Source organism: Neomonachus schauinslandi, chromosome 4 (assembly GCF_002201575.2).
Source record: "Neomonachus schauinslandi chromosome 4, ASM220157v2, whole genome shotgun sequence".
Classification (NCBI taxonomy): domain Eukaryota; kingdom Metazoa; phylum Chordata; class Mammalia; order Carnivora; family Phocidae; genus Neomonachus; species Neomonachus schauinslandi.
Genome location: NC_058406.1, coordinates 170982642 through 171010358, shown reverse-complemented (window position 1 = coordinate 171010358; position 27717 = coordinate 170982642). Strand labels below are relative to the sequence as shown.

Here is a 27717-nt window from a genome sequence, read left to right as displayed (position 1 = left end):
AAGGGGACTAGTGATTGATTTCTGTATTTCCCAGCTCTTAGCCACGGAAAAATGGATCCTAAGCACGTTGCTTAACGTCTCTCGAAACCCCAATAGCTTCATTTGCAAAGTGGGAACCCCTGCGCCTTTCATAAATTGTTGGAAGAGAATACAAAGTGCAAAAAATGTGCTTAACACAGTGCCACGGAGGAATTTTTAAAAAGCTACCCTGGAGCCAGGCTTTTTGATGCGTGCAGGTAAAGACCTCTGGGTCCATCTCCTAAAACGGAGCAGTCAAACACTCTGTCCCCGGCTTCGGTCAGTTTGTGAGTCAGATAAAAGTCTAAGTTCCACCGTGACTCCACGCCCGCAGCCGGCCAAATCCCAGTTTGCCACCCCCCCAAACTACAAGTCCCAGCATGCCGCGCTCTGGCCTTGGCGGCCCCACCCCTTCTGCACGAGGGCGCACGAGGGCGCCTCTCTAGGCACCGCCCCCTCCCGATCCCCGGCGGCGAGCGCGCCATGGAGACCGGGTGCTGGTTGCTGGGCGGCGAGTTCGAGGACTCGGTGTTCGAAGAGAGGCGGGAGCGGCGGCCTGGACCGCCGGCGTCCTACCGCGCCAAGCGCTGCGAGCCGCAGGTGAGAGGGCGGGGCTTGCTGGCCTCTCTCCGGACCCCGGGCCTGGCCTCCGCGGGTCCCGGGCGGGGAGCGCTTCAAACGCCCGGCTCCCGCGCCGCCGCCCACGGAACCCAGGTCCTCGCGGTGCCGGTGCCCGCCGCCTCGCCCGGCCGACCCTGCGCCCCCGCAGGCCTCCCCTCCAGTTGTCTTCCCACTACCCCACGAGGCCGGGACGTTTCCGGAGCCCCACCCGGTGCGCTCGGCCCACTGGGCCCCGAGCTGTCGGCGATTAACTCGCACGGGGCGTTTGGCGGGTGTCGCCAAGGCTCGCTATCCTGAAATCTTAAGTAACTCTGTGCGCCCTCACTGAATCTGCAGCCGGGCAGTCAGGGGCCCCAGAAATCCGGCCACCGCCCACTTTCCAGAACTTCTCTGCTCCCCAGACAGCGACGTCCCACCCACGGGCCTGCCCTTGTTCAGTGATTCTCTCAACCCACGTCAGCCCCGCTCGCATGGTCACAGCGTTCAGTTATATCCATTTCTTAGAGCACACCTTGAATGCCGCCTCCTCCAGGAAGTATTTTCTGATTCCTCCTTCTGAGCAAGTATGTTTGACTTGGAGTGCCCCCCCCCCGCCCCCCCCCCCGCCATTCAGTTTGTATTACAGCGCTTGTCAGTAACCTAAAGCTCTTCGACCCGGAGTGCTAAATGATCACAGGAGAGTGGGGGCTTAACTTTATGTCCTCCAGTGCCTGGCAGTTTTTGTTAATAACAGGAACTCCGTGAATATTTTGAATTGGTAGAATATTAACTTGGTGTTATTGCATGTATGTAAATCTCATCTCATGTATAAGAACTACAATACTATGTATCAGAAACTTAACCTGTTTCAGGCACTGTGCTAAGTTCCTTTATTTGTATTGTCTTCATTTTTCCTTAAAACCGTTGTACTTAGGGGGCGCCTGGGTGGCTCAGTCGGTTGAGCGTCTGCCTTCCGACCCAGGGTCCTGGGCTCTCTGCTCAGCGGGGAGCCTGCTTCTCCCTCTGCCTGCCACTCCCCCTGCTTGTGCTCTCTCTCCCTCTGTCAAATAAATAAGTAAAATAAAAAACAAAAAACAAAAGAACCCCATTGTACTTAAAGATGTCAGGTGCTCAGTAATTACTGAATTATGTTTGTTTTATTTAACTTATCTTTTCTCCTTATCACATACATTCTTTCAAAGTTACGTATAGTAGTTGATCATGTAGACTAAAACCAGGAATGGACTTGGGAAGTTATGTGTGCAGCATTAAAAGCCGTGGTTATGAGATAGGACCCTGCATTGCAGCGTTGGCTTTACCACTTGCTTTCCAAGGTGTTAATTCCTTATTTGTAATTTGGGAAAAATAATATTTGCTGGCTCACAGGGTTACTGTGGAGTGAAATGGGTGAGATACTTGGTCAAGTGTGATGTGCTTACACTTAAAAAGTAAAATCCAAAGATCACTTGTCTTTAGGATTTGTTTGGTGTATGATGCTGCTCGTAAACTCAAAGAAGCCTTATTCAAGTCATGTTGATTTCCCTGGGTATAAAACCGGGAGCTTGGGGTAGAAGAATTCTGTTGTCTCTGTGGGTCAGAGGTCGGCCTTATCCAGCACTTCACCTCTTTGTTCCACCCTTGCTCACAGTTCTTCCCTCCTTTCTCTTACCAGAAAGGGGGATTTGAAGCCATTCCTGTTCGAATGGTTGCGGGCCTGCAGGTTATGTGGGAGAATAGAAACAATCATTTGAAAGCCAGTTTTTCTTGATCATTTCCCAGTGGGATCATGAGAATTGCATGAAGGTTTGCAGTTGGGCAGTTCTTGTTCAGCTGGGATCGGCATTGTGACTGGAGAGCGGTAGAACACGAAGGGAAATTACGGGTTCAAGACATAGACTTGTTGACTTACGTGGTACTTCAGGGACAACAGAAAAACAGCAGTTAACAGCTTTCTTCGCTGTGATGGATCAGGCAAAGGAGAGAAACTTTTACTAAGATAATAGGAGGGTAGTGATACCCAGGCAACACTTTTAGAAATAGAACCAAGCGATTTTGACATGATGGTAGAACCACCACAAATGCAGTTGCGTTTTGATAGCACTTACCTGGGGATAGACTACGTTCAGCCTCAGTATGTTTTACTGTGAGTAAAACGGAGCTTGACCTACTACTTTGAGGCTGGAAAAACTGGCACACGGACTGTTTTTTGTTTTTTTGTTTTGTTTTGTTTTATTTTCGGTCTCAGTTCTCAGCACACACTCCATCACCTGGTTCCTAGAACTCAGATTGCGCAGTGGTCACGTCATCATCGACCAGGGCTCACAGTTCAGGGCTCGCAGTTAAAGCGGCAGAGACCTCCCTAACTCTCCCTCATCTCCAGCCTAGCCCGCTGCCCCTCGTCTCCCCGCCCCGGTCCCCAGCCACACCTCGCCTGAAACGTTTTCATAATCCTCTCAGGCTCCGGGCCAGCGGCGCCGCGCCCGCCAGCAACGGCCCCGATCATATAAGGAAAATCCTGCGAGCTCATCTGCGGGCTACACTGGGGACTCGGGGACTCCCTGCCCTCCCACACTCGCTACCCTCCCTCGGACGCCAATCGCCCCCACCCCCACCCGGCGCCCAGTCTCCGGGTCTCCCCGCGCCTCTCAGGCCCAGGGGCCTGGACCTCGGCCCCTCCGCGCAGCCGCACCCCTGGACTGCTTTTTGTTACACCTGTTTTCTCATCTTAATGTTCTTTACTCACTAACCGAGAAATCCCAGTCTCGCTTTCCTTTCTATCAGTAGAAGAGCGAATAAAATATTCCAGATGGGCATTTCCTCAGACTTCTCTTCTACAGGTCTTTGGCATTTGATTGGAATGGAAACCTCCTTGTAGCCTTAATTTCAATCTCTTTGGTTAGATTCTTTTTATTTATTTATTTATTTATTTGAGAGAGAGAGAGAATGAAAGACAGAGAGCACGAGAGGGAAGAGGGTCAGAGGGAGAGGCAGACCTCCTGCTGAGCAGAGAGCCCAATGTGGGACTCCATCCCGGGACTCGATCCCGGGACTCCAGGATCATGACCTGAGCCGAAGGCAGTCGCTTAACCAACTGAGCCACCCAGGCGCCCTCTTTGGTTAGATTCTACTTTTTGCTTTTATGATATTTTCATTTGGTATGAACATTGGTATGTTTATTACTCATGATAATTTCAATTTGAAAACTGAGCCATCGCTAAAATTGTCATTCTTCTTGTTGGATGTTTTCCTGTGAGTCTCATCCTAAAGAAATATATATATTTTTAAGATTTTATTGATTTATTTATTAGAGAAAGCACATGCACAGAGTGTGGAAGAACATGAGTTGGGGGGAGGGGCAGAGGCAGAGGGAGAAGCAGGCTCTGGGCTGAGCAGGGAGCCTGATGCGGGGCTCGGATCCCAGGACGCTGGGATCATGACCTGAGCCGAAGGCAGACACTTAACCGACTGAGCCACCCAGGCGTCCCAGAAGTATGTCAATTTTTGAGGCTTAATCAATTATGAATGGGAAATTGCTTCGACTTGAGTATGAGGGGGAAAAGCATAACTTAATTCTCTATAATATGCTATTTTCACAATTTCTAGTGGTTTTATGAAGAAACAGAGAGCAGTGATGATGTTGAAGCTCTAACTTTGAAGAAATTCAAAGGGGACCTCGCCTACAGACGGCAAGAGTATCAGGTAGAATTCAACATCTATAAGGTTGCACTACTTGAAATAGGCTCTTGTTCTATCAGTTATAGCATATTAGTTATGAGCATGTTGTTTGTGAGGGTGAATTTAATCTTCTGTGATAAGTGTTTGTAATCTCAGAATCCCAAGTTTCTGTCCTTTTCTACATGGCTCTGTATCACTTGTTTTGTTTCCTGTGCCTACAATATAGCGACCTTTTGGGGATCCTTGCAGGTCTGTTTCCCCACGTTCTGTATCTCCTCATTCTGTGGGAGCCTCTAGCACAGATGCCGCATGGAGTCACAGGAGCAGAGCACCCCAAAATGTGGAGAAAAGGGAAGAACAAGTAGATACTAGGTTGCTTTACATATAAAATTTCATTTCTTCTTCACAAGAGTAGTTGTTATTTTGCTGATGAGAGAAGGAAGGTTGTATAGCAAGTTAGTGGCAAAACCAGGATTCAAACCCTGGTCTGTTTGGCTCCAAAATGCTCTTCCTACTGTACGGTGTTTCCCATGGTAGTAGTGGTTATATTCTCCAGCCATCTCTTTTCTACCTTTTAGAAAAATAGTACTGACAAATACTCAAGTCTTCCTCAGTTCATTGTAGAGTCGGTTATAATAATATTCTGCCAAGAAAAAAATCATCCCTATAACTGAATCCTTTCTTCTACTATATTTTTGCCTCTCTTTTTATCCCTTCTCTTCATTTCCTTTATTTAACAAATAATTGGCAGAAAGCACTGCAAGAGTATTCCAGTATCTCTGAAAAATTGCCATCTACGAATTTTGCCATGAAAAGGGATGTCCAGGAAGGCCAGGTTCGGTGTCTGGTTCACCTGGGAAGGCACACAGAAGCACTGGAGATTGCTACAAACTTGGTAAGTGGTTTCACTGCTTACATTCCTTTCGCTTTCCTGGGATTGTTAAATAGTTTGTTTTCTAAAACAAAAAAACAAACAAAAAAAACTTGCTAGCAGCAAAATCTGTGGGTTTGCTTAAGTAGAAGAAAATCTTCAGTGGTATAAGAACTTTATAATGATGAACAGTTCAGAGCTCTAGACAGTCATTTTCTTGTAATATTTTTTTCTTTCCTGTGTTATGCTCAAAATTCTTCATTGCCTGAAAATCTCGTTTGTAAAAAAGGTTTTACTCTTGTTAGGAGTAAGTGTTCAGAGTAGGAGGATCATCAGTAATGTTTTTCTCTTTAAATTTTTTTTTTTTAAGATTTTATTTTCCAAAATTTCTATAATGAACATGGATTACTTTTGTAAACAGGAAAAAAATTACCCAAAAAACCCTAAATATCATACTAAGCCAAGCTTAACAGCCTTTTTTATTCTTAAATGGAATTCACAGAATCCTTTTTTAAAGGGGTAAAGAAAAGCAGTTATTTGCAATTCTAGATTCTGCTTGTTTTTGTTTTCAGATGAAGGCATTTTTATTTACTTCTGGTTTTTCTGTGTTTAAATTTTATATGAGGATTGGTCTAAGTTGACCAATCTTAGTTTATAGATGACCAGTTTTCTTCCTCAGAGGGAATTAATGAGGGACCCAGACACTGATCTTGAACCCTGCAGATCAGGCTGCTGGTCAGCCTAAAGTATGCATGCAATTGAGCCGTCCCCCTCCATCTCATTAACTAAGAAAAATCCCTAAATTTACTTGCCGATGGGGTTCATTGCCTGCGACCTCAGCCTCTTGCAGTGAGAGCAAACCTTAGAAATTGTCTTTGGGACGTGGAAAACAAGCTGCGTCTTGTTCTTTTTCTCCCCTCTAATAAATGTGCGTTAATTCTCAAGCTGGAAGGTAAGATTACCTTGTTCAGGAAGCACATGGCCCAAACAGTGAACTTGGTGTTTAACAGCGTAAACAGCGTTCATTCTCAGTCGCCTGGGTCTGCAAATTAGCCGCAGCGTTGGCCCTTTTGGTACCTTTTTCTAGACATCAGGCCCCCGTCCTTCGTTCCTGTTCTGTGCTCTCTTGTCACCTCTCTCTTCCTGGCATCTCTTGCACGTCACTGCTCTGCTCCTCCCTGCCTAACCTACAGAAGGTGGTGGCAGTGTTAGCGTCTGGATCATTCCTGTGGTTCCTTCCAGCTTCGGAAGTCTGTTTCTGCGGCTCAGAGAAACATCTGTTGCCTGTCAGCAGATGCCAGGTGTCCAGAGCTTGGGATGTTACGAAGCAGGAGGAAGGACCAGTCAGAAGACCTTCAGCTCCCCTGGCAGGACTGAGAACTGCCCATCAGGCTTCTAGGCACCCTGTTGGGGAAGGAACCAGCAGTGTAGGCCTGTGGGTCTCCCCCTTTTTTGGGTCTCTTCACATGATTTCAGTGGAGCCTACCAATTTTGCAGTTTCTCACTGCTTGGTACCCCGGGTTTTGTTTTATTTTTAAAATTTCTTCCCTACTTACAGACCTTTCTGTTTTGTTATTAGCTCTGTCCTGTTTCTGTCTCGGTAGTTATCGTCCTTTCGTGTTCTGTGGGGGACAGGTCGGTATACAGCATTGAACAAAATAGACAGCTCGTCCTGGAGTGCCTGTTGGGATATGAACACGTTATGCTCACAACTTCTTTTTTTTTTTAAGATTTTATTTATTTATTTGACAGAGAGAGACACAGTGAGAGAGGGAACACAAGCAGGGGGAGTGGGAGAGGGAGAAGCAGGCTTCCCACTGAGCAGGGAGCCCGATGCGGGGCTCGATCCCAGGACCCTGGGATTATGACCTGAGCCGAAGGCAGATGCTTAACGACTGAACCACCCAGGTGCCCCTATGCTCACAACTTCTAATTCATCTCTCTTCTTCATGATTTTTGGACAAAATTTGTAATAGAACTTACTTATATTTTATTTCTTATTTAAATAATTAAACATCTTACAGTAACTGATATGCTTATGTGATAAGCTGTGGTTAAGGACATTGCTTTCCTACGGTAAATGACTCTTTTAAATGTGTGCACTCTACAAACATTGATTTCAGTCTCACCATGTGCCCGGTTCTGGGTTCAGTGCTAAGGTGACAGATGAAGCAGATCCATACCGTGCACATACACTGTTCATCTAGAGGGAGAATCCTAAGCCAGCTAGCATGCGTCAGCTCTTCTAAATACCCTTCATTCTTTGCCTTCTGGTATGGCTGACTGTAGCTCTGCTACTTACTAGCTGTGTGACTTCAGGCAGGTTCCCTAACTTCAGTGACTCAGTTCCCTCTTCGATGAAATGCGGATAATGGTGGAATCCATTTTAAAGGATTGTCATGAGGATTAAGTGAGTAAATCACTTAGAATAGTGCCTGGCATATGTTCGCACTCAATAAATATTAACTCTAGTCATCATTATTGCATTTCAGAAGGAGTTGCATTATTCTGGAAAAATAACACGAAGTCATTTAAATGGAATTTAATTTCCAGAGAGTTATTTACTATTTATGCTGTAAAAACCCTCCCATCAAAATTATGGTTTGGGGGCACCTGGGTGGCTCAGTTGTTAAGCCTCTCTGCCTTTGGCTCAGGTCATGATCCCAGGGTTCTGGGATCAAGCCCCGCATCGGGCTCCCTGCTCAGCAGGGAGTCTGCTTCTCCCTCTCCCTCTGCCTGCCGCTCTGCCTACTTGTGCTCTCTCTCTCTGTCAAATAAATTAATAAAATCTTAAAAAAAAAAAATCATGGTTTGTATGTAACAGCCTCTACCCCAACATACATTCTTGATATGAAATGTTACTAAACAGCATAAAGCACTATAGACTAGTTGCAGAAGAAAGGTAGCATTTCTTAAAATCTGTATGTGTTGTTCTCCTTATAAATAAAAGACATGAAGATTAATTAGTTACTGAACATGTGTTATGTCCAAGGGGCTATGCTCTGTACTAGGAATTCAGCAATGAACAACAACAAAAAAAAAATGAGAGAAGTCAAAAGGCAAGAAACAGATTCTTAACTATAGAGAACAAACTGATGGTTACCAGAGGGGAGGGGAGTGGAGGTGGGGGGATGGGTGAACCTGGAGATGGGGATTAAGGTTTGTGCACTTTTGATGAGCAGAGGGGCATGTATGGAGGTGTTAAATCACTATGTTGTACACCTGAAACTAACATAACACTGTATGTTAACTAACTGGAATTAAAACAAAGTAAAAAGAAAAAATTGTAGAAGTTTTCTGAAGGGAAAACTTCAGAGAAGAATTTTATGTGTGGTCAGAGCTGACTGAGGTTGAAATAAATGAATTTTAAAAAGTAAAACAAAAACCCCTTTTGGAATCTAATGGTCTGTTAGGAAGGACAGAATACAAAACAATAGTATGAATAAAACCAGATGTATTCTGTCATTGGGAAGGTGCAGTATCACCAGATAGGTCACATGGAGCTTTATTTTCTGTATTATCACTTAATATATAAATATTTAGATTCTCCCCAAGCTTTCACTCACTGGCCTGTTTCTTCAGGCTGCATACTGGGTAGTTTTACTTGCATTTTTCGCCCATTGTAGTTGTGCGCAGGAGCTTGATCTGGATACTAGTAGGCCAGGTTTTCTTTAGGCTTAAAATTAACTGAAAGGTAATTTTAGTCTGCCATCTGCTCTCCACAGACTAACGTAGAAAAAGAAGCCTTGTTTTCCCTAACCCACAGGGCTTTTGCCATATGTCAAGTTAGGCAAGAGGTGGTGGCTCTGGTTAAAGAGACTTGAAAAGCATTTTCTGATCAGAAGGAAACCAAGCAACCCCTTCTGGCCAAAAATAATTGGCCTTGGTAATGGTTACCAGGGACGGCATTTGGATTCAATTATGATGCCTCATGAAGCACTGAGAGCTTCAGGGCTATCCTGTTTAAGATGTCTAAGCCAAGTCAAATTTGGAAATGGAGTCCATTTGAATCCTCAAGGAAACTGCCATTTGGATTATTAGGAAGCCTGGAATATTAAAATGGAACCATTACCCCAGGGTAAACAAAAGTTGGCTTGGGTCTTTCAGCTGTCTGGCTAAGACAATAAAGATTACAATAAAAATTGAAGATAAACTGACATTTATGATTGGGTGCTGAATTTTGTCAGGCCACTGTCACGTGAATTATGCTATGGTTATGACAGGATGTTTGGGAGTGTCTGGTGGTTATTTTGGTCGGTAGTATGTGTTTCTCTAGGTTTATAACTTCAAACAGTTATCTCTACTTGTAGCTATTGAAAGATACGTCTAATTTACAACATACACAACTTGGGTTTTTAGGCATCTCCATTTTTACATGGAAAACGTTCCGCAGTTTAAAGTTTTTAACTCTTGGGCACCTGGCTAGCTGAGTCGGTGGAGCATATAAGTGTTGATCTCAGGGTTGTGGGTTCGGGCCCCACACTGCGTATAGAGATTGCTTAAAAATAGAATCTTAAAAAAATAATAAAGTTTTTAATTGTTTTTTCTCCTTAGGAAAATAAAGCAACTAACACAGACCATTTAACCACTGTGCTCTACCTCCAGTTGGCTATTTGCTCAAGTCTGCCGAACTTGGAGAAAACAGTTCTCTGCCTACAGAAACTAATTTCTTTGCATCCGTTTGATCCTTGGAACTGGGGCAAATTGGCAGAGGCTTACCTGAATCTGGGGCCAGCTCTGTCAACATTGTGTGCATCACCTCAGAAACAGAACAATTTCACCTCCAGTGACAAAACTATGAAATCCTCCTTTCCACACTCAGGAAAAGACTGTCTTTTGTGTTTTCCTGAAACGTTGCCTGAGAGCTCTGTGTTTTCTATGGAAGCAAGCAGTAGTAATAACCAGAAGAATGAGAAAGCTTTGAAAAATATTCAAAACTGCGTGGCAGCGAAGAGAGAAGCAGAGTTGCTAGAGACTCAGATGAAAGCATGTGCCTCTTTTATACGAACCAGGTAAGTGAAGAATGGATTAAACAGCACACGGTACTAGGCCCAGGGTAAAGGTGTGATTTTTCTAATTTTAAGCTTCAAAAAGTCCTAGGATAGACATTTGGCTTGTTTTTGAGATTTTTTTTTCCCCTATGGTCTAGATGGAATCCTTTGAACATGTCCTTTTAGTATGTCAGATTTAGAAACAAAACTATATTTGCTCAAGAATATGATTTGTATCATCACTCAAGATAAAATGTTAAAATTGGAAAACATTAAAATTAGGCAAAGAAAATTAAATGTATAAAACATTGACAAAGGGGAAGAGGTATTTTAAACAAGGAATTTTTCACTTGTAGGTTCCACAGAGATCTACTAAAGACAAAAATTGACTCTTGTGTTTGGATCACTATTGACAATATGAATAAACAATGTTTAACTCATTCTACAGAGAATTCCCATGATTTAGGGACTGCAAACACTTTAAATCCATAGTTATAAGAGTTTAAGGGAAAAGGGAACATACACTTGACCAAATTCTATACTTTATGAGAGAAACAGATTCTCTTAGGTCTCAGGTGATGCCAAAAGAGTGTTGTTATTGTTTTTAACTCTGGAGAATTCTAGAAATATTAACAGTGAGGCTTACTGAGAAATGCTATCTATGAAGCAAATTGTAAACTTTATTCAGCAAATGTTTAGTGTTGACTACATTACTTTGATTCAGAAGTACATTGAACCAGTGGTGTGCTGGGCACATGCTGGGTGCTGGGATCATAAAGATTCTTAAAAAGACGCCCTTTTAGCGGCGCCTGGGTGGCTCAGTTGGTTGAGCATTGGCTCTTGGTTTTGGCTTGGGTCATGATCTCTGGGTCATGGGATCAAACCCTGAGTCGGGCTCCCCGCTCAGCAGGGAGTCGGCTTGAGGATTCTCTCCCTCTGCCCCTCCCCCCGCTCATGCTCTCTCTCTCTCTAAAAATAAGGAAGTCTTTTTTTTTTTTAAAGGCCCTTTCCTTACACCACTCAGTGTGCTGAGGACAGTACACGTGTGGTCAGTGACAGGTGGCCCGGGCACTAACGGGGTATTGGTAGCAGGAGCAGACCCCTACGGGAGCTGTCCACTGTAGCGGGAAGAAGAAAGCTTTACTGGGGGAGCGACGCTTCTGCCAGATGTTTCTGGGAACTTTCATCAGCTATAGAGAGAAATGTGTACTGGAGCTTTGTATACGTTGTTTCATTTTAATCCTCCCCCTCCATGGGGCGGTCGTTGGCACCCTCTCGTAGAGACCAGGGAACTAACTCAGCATTACGCCCAAAGTGGCACAGCCATGAAATGCTGCCATGACTGGGACCCCGGCCTCTGAGTCCACAGCTTGTGTGCTTTCAGGGGCATCTTGCTGACTCTGGACCATTCCCCAGATGAGAAGAGGCAGGCTAGGTAAAGTGGAGGAAAGCACAGCCTGCGGATGGAAGGGCCGCTGGGGCGCAGGGTCGTCCCGGAGCAGGTGCGGTGACAGCAGCCTTGATGGTGGAGCCGAGAGGGGGCCGCAGACCGCGATCCAGGATGACACAGTGGGGGGGGTGGGGGAGTCAGGGCTCACCGTAAGCAACCTAATAGATTGTTACTGAGTGAACGGGTGTGGCCCCTCCCCTTGCTAATGGTCTGGCCTTGCACAAATTACTTAAACTCTCTGCTCCCTGCTTCCTTCATCTTCATCTTCATGGAGAAAGGGGGAAATGCCTTGTCCATGGGGTGGTTCGAATTCACGTGTCTGAGCTCTTGGTGTAGTGCCCAGTACACGGTCAGCATTCAGTAAAGGCTGTACTTCTGTTAGCCTAAGATGTTAAATGTCATCTTGAAGGATTTGGTCCTTATGCTGAAGGCCTGAATAGTATTGGAAGGTTTTAAATGTCCAAGCGGTGTGACAAGAGCTGTGATTTCGAGAGAGAGATCTGGTGGCTGGGAGGGGATTTTGGAGGAAGGAGTTGGGATCCCGAGACACCAGTGAAGGAGCTGTAGAGTCATCGGTGGGTGTCGATGAGGTTCGGACCTAGGATAGTGCACTGGTAATAAAACGAGGACATGGACATCACTGCAGGATGGGATAGACGGAACCTGGTGACCAGCTGAGGATGTGGGAAAGACAGGGAGGGGAGAGTCCAGGACGAGTCAAGAGTCTACCTTGGGTGTATGGGTGGATGGTGGCACCTTTTGAGGAGACAGGACACACAGGAGGAGGAGCAGAGCAGACTTCGGGTGAAAGTAAAGATTTTGGTTTAATGTGCTGAGATTCAAGTACCTATAGGACATCCCGTTGGAGCTTTTCCCTAGGACGAGTTGAGCTCAGAAGAAGGGAGCTGGAGATGAAGGAGTTTCAGGAAGGAGATGAGCAACCAGATGATGGTGAGAAGTCAGGTAGGATCGACTCTGAGGAGAGGATTTGAAAGTGAGGAGGTCATTTGCAGCCCTTGAGAAGGCAGTTTGAGTAGCAATGGGTGACAAGGCATAGGGCAGAGGGCTGAATGAACATGAGACGGAAGAGGCAAGTGTAAGCTATATTTTCAAGTACTTTCAGGAGCAAGAGGGGAAAGCAAGGACATCAAAGATAAAAGGGGTCACAAATGTACATGCTTCCAGAGGTCAGGTAGGTAACATAAGCAGGTTTGAGTGAGTCGGGGGAATGTGGGTCAGAGCATGCTCTCCTACCAGACTCTCCGGTGACTTCCCATTGCCCGAACATAAATGCCCTGCTTCTTTCCATGGCCTGCGAGATGTTGACCTTTCTCATTTACTACAGTTTTTTGTCTCTGTTTCAGCCACAGTGATCTTCATGATTTTCAAACACATTAAGCTAATTCATGTGTCAGGGCCTTCTTCCCCCAGATATTGTGGTGGCTGGCTCATCATTTGGTCTTAGCTTGAGTGGTAACTCAGAAAAGCCTTCCTTCACTGCTCCACCTGAAGCAGATACTTTATCCACCCTGCTTGGATTTTTTTTTTTTTTTTTTTGCACAGCACTCCTCACTACCTGAAATCATCTTATTTGTGACCTTTCATTCCATGAAGCAGGAAGCTGTTTTGCCTACCAGCATCTCCCAATACCTAGAGTAGTGAGTGGTCCATTCAAGACATGAAATGAGTGAACAGGAGAGCTGAGTGCTAGTGGGAATAGCAATAGGGACCAGTGAGGCCTGAGGGAAACTGGAAAATCTACACATTCAATATTTTTTTGAAGATTTATTTTTTTATTAGAGAGAGAGAGCGCGCCCGCGAACGTGTGAGTGCGCATGAGCCTGGAGAGGGGCAGAGGGAGAGGAATGAATCCCAAGCAGACTCCCTGTTGAGCACAGAGCCCGATGCGGGGCTCGATCTCACCACCCCGAGATCATGACCTGAGCCGAAATCAAGAGTTGGCTGCTCAACAGACTGAGCCACCCAGGCGTCCCCACATTCAGTACTTTAAAAAAAACAATGAAGAGAAGGAGCCATGTGGCAAGGACAGGAGGGAGGAGGAAAGAGAAGACCAGGTTATGCTTATGATGGGAAGTTAGTGGTGAGGCAGTCCAAGGAGGTCATCAGAGGCTTGTCAAAGATTTGACCCTGTTTCTGGTAATTAAAGTATGCTGGAGGATCTAATTAGTCCTTGAGGTCGAGTGGCTGTGGGTTCGGGGGGATTTCAGCGGTCACAGAACACTGACTTCAAAGGAGCACATCCCAACATTTTGTGAGGAGGAGCCTTTGATTTTGATTGGGAAGCTTGTCCTTTTCACTCCAAATTGTTTGTGCTTTCAATCACTTGACTTCTACAGGAAGCCCTTTTGAGGTTTTTCTCCCTAAAGATTTCTTTGAGAAGCGTTGGTCTATGAATTTTAGAAAAGATGACTCTCCAATGCAGTTTGCTCAATTTGCTCAAGTGGGAAGCTTTAGGGATTCAAATGAAGGTGAGTACCTTCCTTGAGCCTAGTTGGATTCCCATCCAGCCCAATACCTGTGCTCTCTGTGAACATTTCCTCACTGCTTTCCCTTCCCTGTTGCACACACGTTGGGACTTACTGTTTTTCAGGCTCTTGCTTCAGCTCACCCAGCCTCAGCAAACATCATTTGCTTTGGAGAGGAACTTAAGGACTCAGCAGGAAATTGAAGATAAAATGAAAGGGTTCAGCTTCAAAGAAGACACTTTGCTGTTGATAGCTGAGGTGGGTTTATGTGAACCACGGCAGCAGAGGTATTTTTCCTGGCTCCAGTACCGTTTTTTAAAAAATAGCCAAATCTCCTCTACTAAGGGACTTTTTCCCTGCTTTACGTGCCTTTTGATCACTTAATCCGCGAAAGCGGCCTCTTCTTCATCTTTCTCCTGCAGGGTGCTAGGGGCGGGGGCTGTTTCATTTTCCTGTCCGTGCTTGTTAGTACCTGCCTGCTTGCACATCATAAATGCCCAGTTATTGTTTTTTGAGTGCTGATTAAACGAATGAATGAATGTTGACATTTCTTGCAGCATTTCTGTACGTTTTTCCTTCATTTATCCTCATAACACTCAGAACAGCCTGTGGGGACAGGTGGAGCTGGGAGCGAGGCTCAGACAGGGTGGCACCTGCCCCAAATTTTAAGCTGCAGAGCTAGACTGGAGCCTGGCCCACTACAAGTCCGTTTTCTTACTGTTCCACCTTTCTGCTACCTTGATGGTTGCAGAGAAATTCAAATGTCAGGGTTTTGGGGTTTGTTTTTTTTTAACCTTTATTAGCTTTTTTTTAAAAGTGATGTTGAAATTACTTAAGATAGCATTTGGAGATTATCTGTGTTTGTATTTAAGTTATTCACACTAGTTCCTGTTAGTATGTGACTGAAACTTGATAGTTCAGGTACTTTTCCCATGAAATAAGTCTATATCCATATCCATCCTAACATCATTCTTTCAAGAAATACTTATTGCCCATGTAAATTGCCAGGCTTCTTTCTTCCTTCTCTAAACTAAGCGCCCACTTGGACCCCTTTTCCCTCTTATGGGACCACATTCTCCTATCACTTTTCTCTGAGCCTTTTTCAGCCTTTCCTTTGAGCCCAGAGACAGGCGCAGCGGATAGCCTGTCCCTCTTAAGTTTACTGTGTAGCCTTTCCTTAGTCTTTGTTTTCCTTCATCTTTCTGGCGTCCATAGCTGTTGGCCACCCGCTTTTTGTTTACTCTTCCCTTTACTTCCGAGGGACCACAGCAGTCTGATTTTCTCCTGTATTCTTAATATTCCTCTGCCTCTTGGAACTTCCTAGTTTCCTGTGTCTTAAGTCATGACATCCTCTGAGGTTCCACTTAAGTTCTCTGTTCTCTCTGCCATCTCCCACAGAAATCATAACCACACTCATGTCTTCAGTTGTCACCTCTGGGTTGGTATTACCCTCTAATCTATATCTCTAGTCCCATCTCTGAAACACTAGTCTCACATCTCAGACTAGTTACCTCCTAAGTGACTCATCTGAAATGATTGATGATCCTGCTGTCACTTCAGGTTACAAAGTGTCTAAAATGGAGCTGCTCATCAAAACACTTTCCGGTCAGTCTTCTGTCAGTATCTAGCAGAGAGGAGTTGGAGAGAACCATCTCTTCATTCTAGACTTTGTTTTTTTCATCAGTTCTGTCTGTCATTCTTTTATCCAGAGCTGGGACCTCGCTAGCTGGGGGTCATCTCCTCTCCAGTCTCACCTCTAGCAGGCACCCAGCCGCCCTTCCTTCAGGCCCACCTTCCATTTCTCTTGCACCACCAGCACCCTCGTCCTTACGACCTCGTGCCCGGCTCACAGTGACCTCCTGGCTCGGCTCTCCTCGCTTCCTTGCCCTCTCCCCTCAGATCCTTCTGAAACCATGCTGCTGCTGGGTTTACCTCACAGCATCGCTTTGAGCATATTACCTGCCTGCTCAAAAACTCAGCACGTGTGTCCCCATCACCTTGGAGGTCAGGTCTCATTTAGGTGCCTCCACATGATATCCAGGCCCTTCCAGAGAGTAACTCCAAACTTAGGACCTCGTAATTCCTTACACAAATCTTTTGCATCCTCTAGATTCATCTGCCACGTCTAACAGCCTTGCCATGGGTAGTCTCATCTCCACCCACTGACCGTATTCCCATCCTCAGAGACCCCGCCAAAGTCCCACATCCTTTAGGAAGCTTTCCCCAAACATTCCTGTCTGTGGCAAGGACTCCCTCCTCTGAGCTCAGGGAGAGTCAGTGCTTGAATAGATAGCACTTTGCCACCCCCCACCCCCCACAAAATACAAGAGTATGTCTTACCTTTTCAACTAGATTTTAGGTTTCCTTGTAAGTAAGGTTATCCTTACAAAGAAGACATTCTCCTTACCATGGTCAGTGTATCTGTGGACTGCATAGAATAGTTCTCTACCTGGACAATGCATGTGAAGTACCTGTGGAGCTTTTTAAAAAAGACAAATGTCTGGGCCCTCATTGGGATTATAATGTACATTTCATTTTGTGCTCTGTTAATCTTACTTCGTGACATGAGCATGACCCTGTGTCCTTAAATATCCATTGATTGCATACTTTTTTTTTTTTCTTTTTATCGTTGTTTTATTTGAATTAGGATCTGGGGGTACCTGGCTGGATCAGTTGGTAGACCATCCAACCCTTGATCTCAGGGTCGTGAGTTCAAGCCCCACGTTGGGTGTGGAGCCTACTTACAAAAAAAATTAAAGGATCCATATAAGGTCCACAGACTGTATTTGGTTCTTCTGTCTCTTATATCTCTTTTATTCTGTAGCAGCTCCCCTTCTCTGCTTTTTTTAAGATAAAAAATATATATAACATAAAATTTGCCATCTTAATCATGGTTTAGTATACAGATCATTAATTACATGCACAGTGTTGTGCAACCATCAGCACTCTTTCCAAAATTTTTTCACCATCCCAAACAAACTGTGTAACCATTAAGCAATAATTCCCATTTCCCCCTCCCTCCCAACCGCTAGTAACCTCTAATCTACCTTCTGTGTCTATGAATTTGCCTATACTAGATATTTCAAATAGTGGAATCCTATCTATAATATTTGCCCTTTTATGTCTGGCTTATTTCACTTAACATAATGTTTTCAAGGTTCATCCATATTGTAGCATGTGTCCGAACTTCGTTCCTTTTTATGGCTGAATAATATTCCACTGTATGTACATACACACCACATTTTGTTTATCCATTCATCTGGTGAACGCCACTTGGATCATTTCTGCCTTTTGGCTATTGTGAAGAATGCTGCTGTGAACTTTGGCGTACAAGTATCTGTTTGAGTTCCTGATTTAAATTCTTCTGGATATATACCTAAGAGTGGAATTTGGTGGGTCAATGGTGATTCTGTTTAACTTTTGGAGGAATTGCCAAACTGTACATTTCACTTTATACTCTGTTATTTTTACCTAACATTGTGATGTGATCGTGACCCTGTATCTTTATTTTTTTTTAAGATTTATTTATTTATTTTAGAGAGAGTGCACACATACTAGGGAGGGGCAGAGGGACAGGGAGAGAGAAACTCAAGCTGACTCCGCACTGAGCGCAGGGTGCACAGCCCGATGTGGGGCTTGATCCCATGACTGAGATTACAACCTGCGTCAAAACCAGGAGTCGGACTCTCAACAGACTGTGTCACCCAGGGGCCCTAGCCCCGCATCTTTAAATATCGTTTGAGTATGTGCTTTTTAATGGCTGGATAGTAGTCCAGTTAAAACTTTTGATGAACTATCATTTATTTATTTAAGTCCTCTATATTGAACATTTAACAGATATAAAGTACCTATTTAATAAGTTATTTCTTTGCAAAAAAAATCAGTGTATTTGTTCCTTTTAGCATAGACTACTAGGAATAGAATCACTAGGTTAAACTATACAAACATTTTAAAGACTTGAAGCTCATTTCCAAATTGTGATTCAAAAAGGCTGGTTCAATTTACATATCATATATAAGAATACTGATTTTCCTTCTCCAGTCCTAGATATTAGGTTGAACCATGTGAAATTGTCAATAGTTGATCATTTTGACCTATAGAAACAATTTTATACCTATTAACTTATTTTTCAAAATCTGCGATTTGATTGGTGAAAATGGCTCTTTTTAGTGTTAATTTACTTACTTGGTTACTCCTAAGATGAACAGTTTTTTCATATGTTTATTGGCCATTTATATTTTGTGAAATACCTAGTCATGCTTTTTCTTTATTATTCTATTTGTATGTTTCTGTTTTTCTTAATAATTTTTTAAGAGCTCTATACTAGGCTTACTACCTTTTATATGTTGCAGTATTTTCTGAAGCTTACGATTTTTTTGATATATAGAAGTTTACATTTTTTTATATGGTCAAATATTTTTGCAGATATTTTGACAGCTGTGAATGATGCACCTGCTAATCCCTCTTTTTGGGATATTGCATTATTTGGATATTACTATTATTCAGTTCTCTTTTTTATTAAAAAAAAAAGGCTTTTGGTGTTATATCCCAGATTTTAAAATACTACATTTCATTGAGTCCCAGAAATTATCAGTTGTAAGACACATCATTATTTGATGGGCCAGTAAGAGAAAAGTAAGATGCCATTTATGCTGTGCCACACCTGTGTTGTAAGGTACCTCTTGATGTCAGAGATGTTAAAACACAAAACAGAAATTGTCTTAGAATTGATGAAAAAAAAGAATTGATGAAAGTACCAAGCTTTAATAAATGCTGACAGTTGCCTGGTTAAGCTGTTCACCTCATTAGCTCTTGCCTCAAATAATAAGTAGTCTTTGAAGATTTAAAGTCAGTGGAAACCATTCTTGAATGGGTTTCTAATGCATTATAATTTGAGTGTTCATGAACACATTGGATCTCAGGGTTTTCAGGAAACTTAGACATCATCTAATCCAAATCCAAGTGACTTAAATTCCCTTTACAGCATCCCTGCCAGAGGGCTCCCTAACCTTTTGTGCCAACGATATGAAATGTGTTGGGACTTGATTTTAGTTCACTGTCCTTACCAAAGATGGGCTGATCACTTAGTGGGTTCAGGTGCAAGCTTTCCACAACTTAACTTTTGCATGTCTTAGCAGAGAAACGAACACAAGATCTGGGCCTGATTCTGACCAGTAGGGAGCAGTGTTTTGCCTTCAGAGGGCAGGCCAGCTCCTCCGGTCCTGGAGGTTGCTGTGACATCTCCCGAGGGATGGAGTCTCTCTGGGTCAGGAAGGGGTAGGCCCAGCTACCCGCTACTCGCCTGTTGGCTGCCTGCGACTTCTCTGGGAACTTCTAAGAGGAAGAATCTGTGCCCCCACCCCACCCCCAGCAGCAGTATTCTGCCCAGGCTCCGCTTTCTGGTTATTTTAGGAGGAGGAGAAGCACTCGCAGATACGTTCTTGCCAGCAGAAGATGATCTTTGATTTAAGAATGTTGACCGGGCACTCTCTGTAGGCTGAATAGCTGCCACATTAGTATTTCAGTGATTTGTTCACTCAGGGGGAAGATAAGAGGAGAAATATGGGGTATTTTACCTATGTACTCCTTGGATCGCTACTTCTGAACAAACCTCTTTTCAATATGTTAGAATCCCTCTGGCTGCTGAAGTATTTCTGCTGGGTTTTTTTGTTTTGTTTTGTTTTTTGGTATGAAATCCTTTACCCTTGATGAATAGCATAGTCTTCCACTCCACGTCTGCTGCCCCTTTTTATTGGGATAGTTTTTTGTTTGTTTTTTTTTTTCTCGCAGGTTATGGGAGAAGATATCGTCCCAGAAAAAATAAAAGATGAGGTTCACGCAGAGGTGAAGTGTGTTGGCTCTACAGCCCTGACCGCCTCGGTGATTGCATCTTCGAAAGAATTTGAAGACAAGTGGTTCAGAAAGATCAAAGACCACTTCTGTCCCTTTGAAAATCAGTTCCATACAGAGATACAAATCTTGGCTTAGTGGTCCCTTTAAAAACAAAAGAAAACATCCTGTACTGTTTTAATTGTCCTTCTTTATTTCATACAGAATCCACTGCTAATCATGGAATATAGTGAATTTAAAAGTGATTATTTATGTTTTATAAAAACAGCTTCTCTTCCAGATTATTTCTACTGTGTTCAGTTTCTTGATTTTTTGTTTTGTTTTCTTTATAGACTTTTGCCATTCACTTATCTTAGACCTACTCTCCCTTTAGGAAATATCTATTGGGAAAGTGAATAAAAGAGGCTCTTAGATATTATATATTTTTTAAAAACAGGCACTGTGTTATAATTAGCAGTAAAAGTATCCGCATTGTTCAGGTAAATTCATCAGGAAAGAACAAGAATATTGAAATGTAAAAAGTAAACCATTTCTGAGAAGGGTGTGTCAAAGTCTACGAAGGCTCTGAGAGTTGTGTATGGGCCCAAACGAAAGAGTGCACATGGAGTGGGCTGCATTCTAGAAACTCGGGCCTTCTCTACTGGGCAGCAGTCAGCACGCTTGCCTGGTGCTGCAGAGGGGGACGCCATCTCTCCTGTGAGGCTGTTTGCTCTGCAGACATCGTGATGAAAAGATAGTCTGGAACGAAGGGCGGTTAGTGCCTTGCTCACCAGATGCACAGAAACACGAGGCCCGCGGGCCACTGTCCTGCAGGGTGATGGTCCTGTCCTTGCAGACACACGGATTATAGTCACAGTCTCTGACATCTTCGATACAGAAGGCAGTTACCTTACTCACATCATCTGGAATGGAAGAGCTCCCTCATGAGGAGTGGAATTTAGTAGTCAACCAAAAACTGCCTCAAGTGTTGTCCCACACAGCTTTTTATTCTCAGCAGAGGGAAAAGAATTCCAGCCCTGGGCAAAGAAGCGGGTCCTCAGGATTTCCCTTCTACTTCACCTGCTGCTTCACCCCTTCGCAGGCCCCTTCCCAAAACAGACAAACGTCTGATTCTGTTTCTGTTTTGACTGCTCTTTTAGTACCTACGATAGCCTGACTAGTAATTGCAAGTTGTCATTTATCTCTAATGTGAAACAAAAGATTGGTATGATTAATAGACACCCATAATTTTTAGGAACCATTAAAAAGTATGGAAACCTCGTAACAGCTCCCCATTGCCCTCCATCCACTCACGGAGTCATGAACAATCATTATGGAGCTCCTGTGACGTGACAAGCATTGTGTGGTTGCCATGGAGACACTGGCTCTGTCTCGGAGTTTATGGTCTAGTTGCAAATGGCCCCTCAGGATAGAGCCTGAACTGCCAATCCCTTCACAATAGAGCCTCTGATTCCCAGGCGCCCTCTTTCCCTGCTCCCGAGCTTTAGAGGCACCATAGCTTTTGCATTTAGGCCTTCACACTGGCAATTTGGTCTGGCACCTCTCCCCACCCCCCATCATAGGGCTGATGCTGTTCACCTTCCAGGTCTCCATTTCCTTACAGCTTCCCAGAAGTCTTGACCTCCAGGTGGCAGTAGGTTTCCCTCTTTCCTGCTCCTTCACTGTTTCACTTGCATCTTGGTTCTTACCTACTCTATTGTAATCGCCTGCTTGTTTTTCACGATAGAATTTAAACTTTGTAAAATCAGTGACTAGGACTGTCTTTCATATCGGTATCCTCAGGGCAGAATACTTGGCATTTCATGAAATATTTGTTGAATTTCTGAACTGGCCAGCATCTCATTTTGTTGGCCCAAAAGTTTAATCCCCCGGAGATCCAACACAGTGCTAAGGCAGAAGCACCCTGCCTGTTCTCCTTCTGGAGCTAAACCCCTTTCTCCTGTTAGTCTAGGCTTCCTAGAAATGCCCTTTTCCCTCTAGTCTGGCTTGGCTTCCCATCTCGATCCTAGTGCCCTTCTAACTTTGTCCATGCTTTTAGCTTTCAGCCATCTGGCTGTCCTCCCAGATCCGTCGTCTGTGCTGTCCCAAACTGCCTGAGTGGTCTTCGGGAATCTTCCCGCACACCTGCCCCACCTCACTTTCCTGGCAGCAATGTGGCGACGTGTGTGAGAAGCCTGCAGTGTGATGTTTAGCTGTAATGCAGGGCAGGAGAGAGCACTCAGGAATACCGGGCACCTCAGAGTTTTATTACACACGTCATCTTGATCATTTCCAGCCCAGATGGTGAAGGGTAGCGTTAAGTGAACAATGATTATGCTAAAGAAAAATCTCAGGCCTGTCTACTTAGACACTCCACCCTCTTGTCAATGAATGAATCACTGGGAAGGTGAGCAAAGGTGAACCACAGAGGTGACTACACTCCAGATGGGTGGGGTGGGACCCAAGGGCAATTCTTGGCCTCTTGAGACTCCCGAAAGGCCTGCCTTCAAAATTTTCTCCCAAGGAGGAGTTTGTACCCGGTATTTGAACTGGTGAGAGTCCTTTTTCCTTTACACTCTTACACCTCTACAATCTTCATACTGTGGCCAAAGGATCTTACAAAGACTTTTCAGTCTGGCAGTGACTTCCCAACTCATTCATGAAGCCTGTGTGTGAGGCCCTGCGTGGTCTGGCCCTGGCCCACCTCCCCCCTCCAACTCACTGGTTTTTCTCATGTCCTTGGACTCCAGGACTCCAAGCACCTTCCCACCCAAGCCCTTTGCCCATCCAGTTACCTCTACTTGGAACATTCTTCCCTGCCATCTCCCAATCCTGCCATCAGCTTCCCCTTCCTACAGATCTCAGCTTAGGAATCATCCTCAGACAAGATGTTCCTGATCCCAGACTTGCTCAGGTCCCCCTTTAAATTTCATAGTGCCTGTGCTTTTTTTCCCAAATGGGATTTTATATATATATATAGGATTATAATAGAGAAGATAAAGGACTGGCATCTGTTTGGGACTCAACCCTTGTCCTTTTCTCCCTCCTTGGCAGTGACTTCATCACCTAAAGCTTCAGTGTTGTGTCTGCTTAGCCCTTGAGCTAACAACCTCCCCACCCCCTATCTCTGGGAACTACCCTCTCACCCACACAGGTGGGTACCTGGCTGCCATATTTGTGCTCAATGACTCTAACTAATTGGAAAGAGGATGGAAGGTTTACCTGCTCATAGCTCGACCACTTCTCAAGGCTGGGAAGTCTAATGGCCTGAAAGTCAGGGAACTAATGGTGTATGTCTTGATCTGAGTCCCAAAGCCAGAGAACCAGGAGGGCCAGTGTCCAAAGGCAGAAGAAGGATGTCCCAGCTCAAGCAGAGAGAGCAAAATTGCCCTTCCTCTGCCTTTTTGTTCCATTCCAGCTTCCAGTGGGATGAATGATGTCCACCTGCATTGGGGAGGGTGATCTTCTTTACTCAGTTCGCCAATTCAAATGCTAATCTCAACCAGAAACTCTCAAGATACACCCAAAATAATGTTCTTTCAGCTATCTGGGCATCCCTTAGCCCAGACAAGTTGACACATAAAGTTAGCCATCACATGGAGGCAAAAGGAGAGGGTCAGGGTCAGAGAGATTCTATGCTACTGGCTTTGAAGATGGAGGAAGGGGCCATGAGCCAAGGAATGCAGGTGGCCTATGGAAGTTAGAAAAGAAAAGGAAATGGGTGTTCTCCTAGGGTGTCCAGGAAGGACCACAGGCCTGCTGACGCCATGATTTTAGCCCAGTGAAACCCACGTTGGAGTTCTGAACTAGAGACCTGTAAGTAATTTGTGTTGTTTTAAGCTATAACGTTTGTGGTCCTAAGTTGATTGCTTGAATCTACTACTAGAATCTTGAAGAATCTTGCTAGAATCTACTAGAATCTATTGAAGTAGTTTCAGTTTCTGTTACTTGCAACCAAAGAATCCTAAGACAGGCCACTTGGGTCCTTTCAATCTTGGTTTTAGAATAAGGCTTTGTTTCTTAGAAGGCTATTTCTTTTATACGTGACTTTCCTTTTTAAAACCTTGATAGAACATTATTGTAGAAGGTATCAAATAAAAAATGCAGCAGCTGCTTTCAAGAGCTTCCGTTCTCTAGCAGAAGTAAGGGGACATCCACGTGAGTAGTAGATAGCAGGCAGGAGGGAGGTCTGGGTGTTGCAGAAGTACAGAGGAAGGCTGGGCTTTCAAAGAAGTTTCAGGAAGGTGGAAACATCTGAGTTGGACCTTGGAAAGGGAAAAGATTGTAGCAGGCTCTGTGGGGAACGAAAGGCAGGCACATTGGGTTTCTCAGTAGGGAGATGAAAAGAGCCACGGCCTGGAGGACACGAAGGCTGGTCATCCAGGTGAGTGGGTGTGAAGGGACATGGGTGGTGAGGCCGGGCAGGTGAGCCAGCATAAAATTATGGGGGAGGGGGGTCATCGATGCCACGGTAAAAAGTTTGACTTCACTCAGGGGACAAATAACAGCTATAGAAAGTTCTTGAGCAGGGGAATGGCTGGTTTAGGGTTATGCTTTGGACTGATAAATCTGATTTTACTTCCAAATGTTTAAAGTCTTTGCGCTTCATGCAATATGTGTTTTGGGGGTCTAGGAAAGCCCCGGATATTAGCACTAACATGGAGGGTGGAGGTGGCCTCAGGATACCCAAGATGTCCCAAGTGCCTTAGGGGATTCCCACTGTTGTAGAGTTTGCTACTCTTCGGGGCTTCCCATTTCACGTGGAATGAGGCCAACAACTGCAGCTAGCGGTTGCCGGCCGTCGGGCACACTCTTCCCACCTTTCGCATGGCTGAGGGCTTCTCACGTTCCAGTCTCGGCTCCTGTCTCCTCTCATACAGGCCCGCACCCCGCCCCCCCCCCCCCCCCCCCCCCCCACCAGGTCACTCTCAGACCCAGCAAACCACAGGTTAGCAAGATGCAAGCGCTAGAGGCCGCGAGGCTCTTGACGATAAGCTCTCAGAGCCGGGGGCACATCTGCTTCCATCCGTACGGGCCGCCCAGCTCCCGGCACTCCTGAAGGGCCAAACTGGCGGTGAAATACGGGACTCCAGGCCCTTCTGGCGTGGGAACCAAGGCTGGCCTCCCAGGACTTGGGCTAGAATAACTGGGCAAGGAAATGCGAACCGGCCGTCTGTTCAGGGGGAGCCCGCAGGGACGGTTCCCGGAACGGCCGTGCGGGGCTCGCCCCTCGACAGCGGGCAGCGCCGCAGGGCCTGGGAGAGCAGCTCACCCGCGCCGACGTTTGCAAGTCGGGAAGTCGGGAAGTGCCGTTCTCGAAGCGCAGCCGCCGGAAGCAAGCCCCTGACCCTGCCGGCGGAGAGACGCAGCTGGAATGGAGAACGGCCCGTCTCCACAGGCCCGGCTGAGCTGACTCGGCCGTCCGTTGTCCCGCAGCAGGGCAGGAGAGGAGTGCCGAGGGGACAGACGGGGGGCAGGCAGCAGGGGGGGCGGATGGACCGGCCAGGCCTGTTACAGCTGGACTCTGTCCACCGCACCATCCCCCGCCCCGCAAAGTGGTATGCGGAAGCCCTCACCCAGTACCTCAGACTGGGGCTGCATTTGCAGACTAGGCCTTTAAGCGCCCGGCGCCAAATCTGTTACAAGTCGGAACCCTCTAGAGCAACAGGACCAACAACGTGCATATTTATACCCATATCTCTGCCACCTGTCTGTACAAGAGATGGACTACATGAGCTGGCTTTTGTGATTATGGAAGCGGACAAGTCCCGCGGGCCGCGGGGGGACGTGACAAGCTGGAGACCCCGGGCGAGCCCAGGGTGTAGCTCCAGGCTCAAGCCCCAGGGAGAGCCAGTGTGGCAGTTCGAGTCTGATGGCAGGCGAGACCCGTGTCGCAGTTCAAAGGCAGAGTCGGGCAGGAGGAATGCTCCCTTACTCAGGAGGGTCAGCCTCCTCGTCCTCTGCAGGCTGTCGGGTCAGCGAGGCCCCGCGGCGCGCGGACCCCCTCGGTCACCAGGCCCTGCGGAGGAGAGAAGGACGGAGCAGCTCGGGACGCACCACGTCTGCCTCAGTCCAAACCCAGCGAGCACGAGAAAAAGGAGGTTGTGCTTGTGCTCATGCGGGTGTGTCTGTGGTGTTTATACTCCCTGCTGACAGCTTTTCTGACACACATACGCTCCTCAGGAGGAAGCTGAGAAAGTGAATGACAGATGCTCTGCGTCCAACAACTTCTTGGACCAGGTCCAGAGAATGAAGCGCCTGGAGATGAGGCTCTGGCGCTCCGGGCAGGGACGCGGGGGGCTCACACCAAGGTGCGAGCAGGGCCGGGGAGAGAAGTCGTCCCGCGCTGAGTATTCGTGTCCCCTGCAGGAGCAAAGCTCCTTGACCAGTCAGTCGGCATTCGCTGTGCGCTGGGACCAGCCCGGCCCCGAGGTGAGGGTCCCTCGGGCCAGCAAAGTGTCCTTGGCCTCCCGGCTCTTTCAGTGCAGACTGGGAGATGAGAGATCAGTATCTGGTGAGGACCAAATGAACACAACAGATAACTGCTAGGAGAGGCCTGGGGGACCAACACTTGCAGCCGGTGGCTGATAATCCCACGTGTGGATAATGTGATCCCTAATCCCTGGTGTGGGGTTTAGGGATCCATCCGTCCCCGCTCCACCCCGGGCAACTCTATCATACTATTTCTCTCATTCTCTCATGTTCTTCATGGTGGTGGTTCAGGTGGGTGTTGGTGCCTCGGCCGACTTTGGAGTTCTCCGGACAGAGGTGAGTCTGGGTCTCTGCCTGGCGCTGAGATGGTGTCAGCACATACGGGTGGGCACCCCATTGTTGCTGTGGAATTTCACACTGCGATAGAGACGCCGTATGTTCAGGACGGCCCCCAGCGAGCAGGGCTGCCGAGGCAGCTACAGGTGTGATTCTAGCCCAGAGCAGAATTCAAGATGGGGCAAATGGGGTTTGGGAGGATTGGAAACTTGGATAAGGGTTTGTTTGGATCTTCAGTCAGCCCCTTGCCGTGTGTGTAAAACCCTCCTAGTGTCTGGTGGAAATAGTGTCTGGGGTTAGAGCCCAGGGCTGGGGGCCCTTGGGAATCCAGTCCCACAAAGGAACGGCCCAGCCTCACGTGAGTGGCTCCTAACGTTGTATCAGGCTAGGCTGGCTCATGATGCGGTCATCGATGACCCCAAATCTCAGTGGCTTACACAACAAAGGTTTATTTCTGGCTCCTGCTACTTATCCACGGCGGGGTCGGTGGGAAGAAGTGGGAGGTCCTGCTCACCAGTCTCTCAGGAATCTGGGCTGGTGGAGGGGGCTCCGTCTGCGGCGTGCTCCTGCATGGCCAACTGCACCCAGGCCCTTAAAGCCTCTGCCTGGAAGTGATCTTCACTTCTGCTCCTAGTCCTCCAGCCACAGCAAACCGCAGCTAACGTCCCAGCAGGCAGGGGTCACACGCACGACAAAGTGTCCAGAGGAGGAGGAACAATATCCGTGAGCCAGTCAGAAGGCCGCAGCGGGGCGCCTGGCTGGTGGAGAGTGCCTGCGGGCAGGAGGGCTGCTCTGCTCCACTCAGACTAAGCTAGATGCAGGCAGAGGCAGAGCAGGCCTTGGGGCTCTGGGTCCCGGGCAAGCTTTACCTTCCTGAAGCTTTCTCAGCAGACTGCAGAATCCAGTTTAGAACCTTCAGCAGCACCCAACTGTTCTAACCTCATTACGGCGGTCAGCTGGAAAACAGCACATCAGGGCCGGGGCTTAAAGAACCTTCAGGAACCAAAGGGTTTGTTGCTGTTGTTGGAC

At 46.2% G+C, this 27717-nt stretch overlaps 1 protein-coding gene and 2 non-coding genes across 3 annotated transcripts; 1 reads left to right on the top strand and 2 right to left on the bottom strand.

Moving 5' to 3' along the window:
- The first annotated feature begins 471 nt into the window (after positions 1 to 471).
- On the top strand, positions 472 to 20221 carry C4H8orf76 (chromosome 4 C8orf76 homolog). The gene is made up of 6 exons (XM_021688774.1): positions 472 to 618; positions 4222 to 4317; positions 5045 to 5188; positions 9719 to 10176; positions 14217 to 14349; positions 19882 to 20221. The coding sequence occupies exons 1-6, from the start codon at positions 502 to 504 to the stop codon at positions 20077 to 20079; spliced, it is 1146 nt and encodes a 381-aa protein (XP_021544449.1). The 5' UTR covers positions 472 to 501; the 3' UTR covers positions 20080 to 20221.
- LOC123324761 lies at positions 2855 to 2933 on the bottom strand. The gene has a single exon (XR_006540027.1).
- LOC123324773 lies at positions 3026 to 3172 on the bottom strand. The gene has a single exon (XR_006540038.1).
- Positions 20222 to 27717: the final 7496 nt, after the last annotated feature.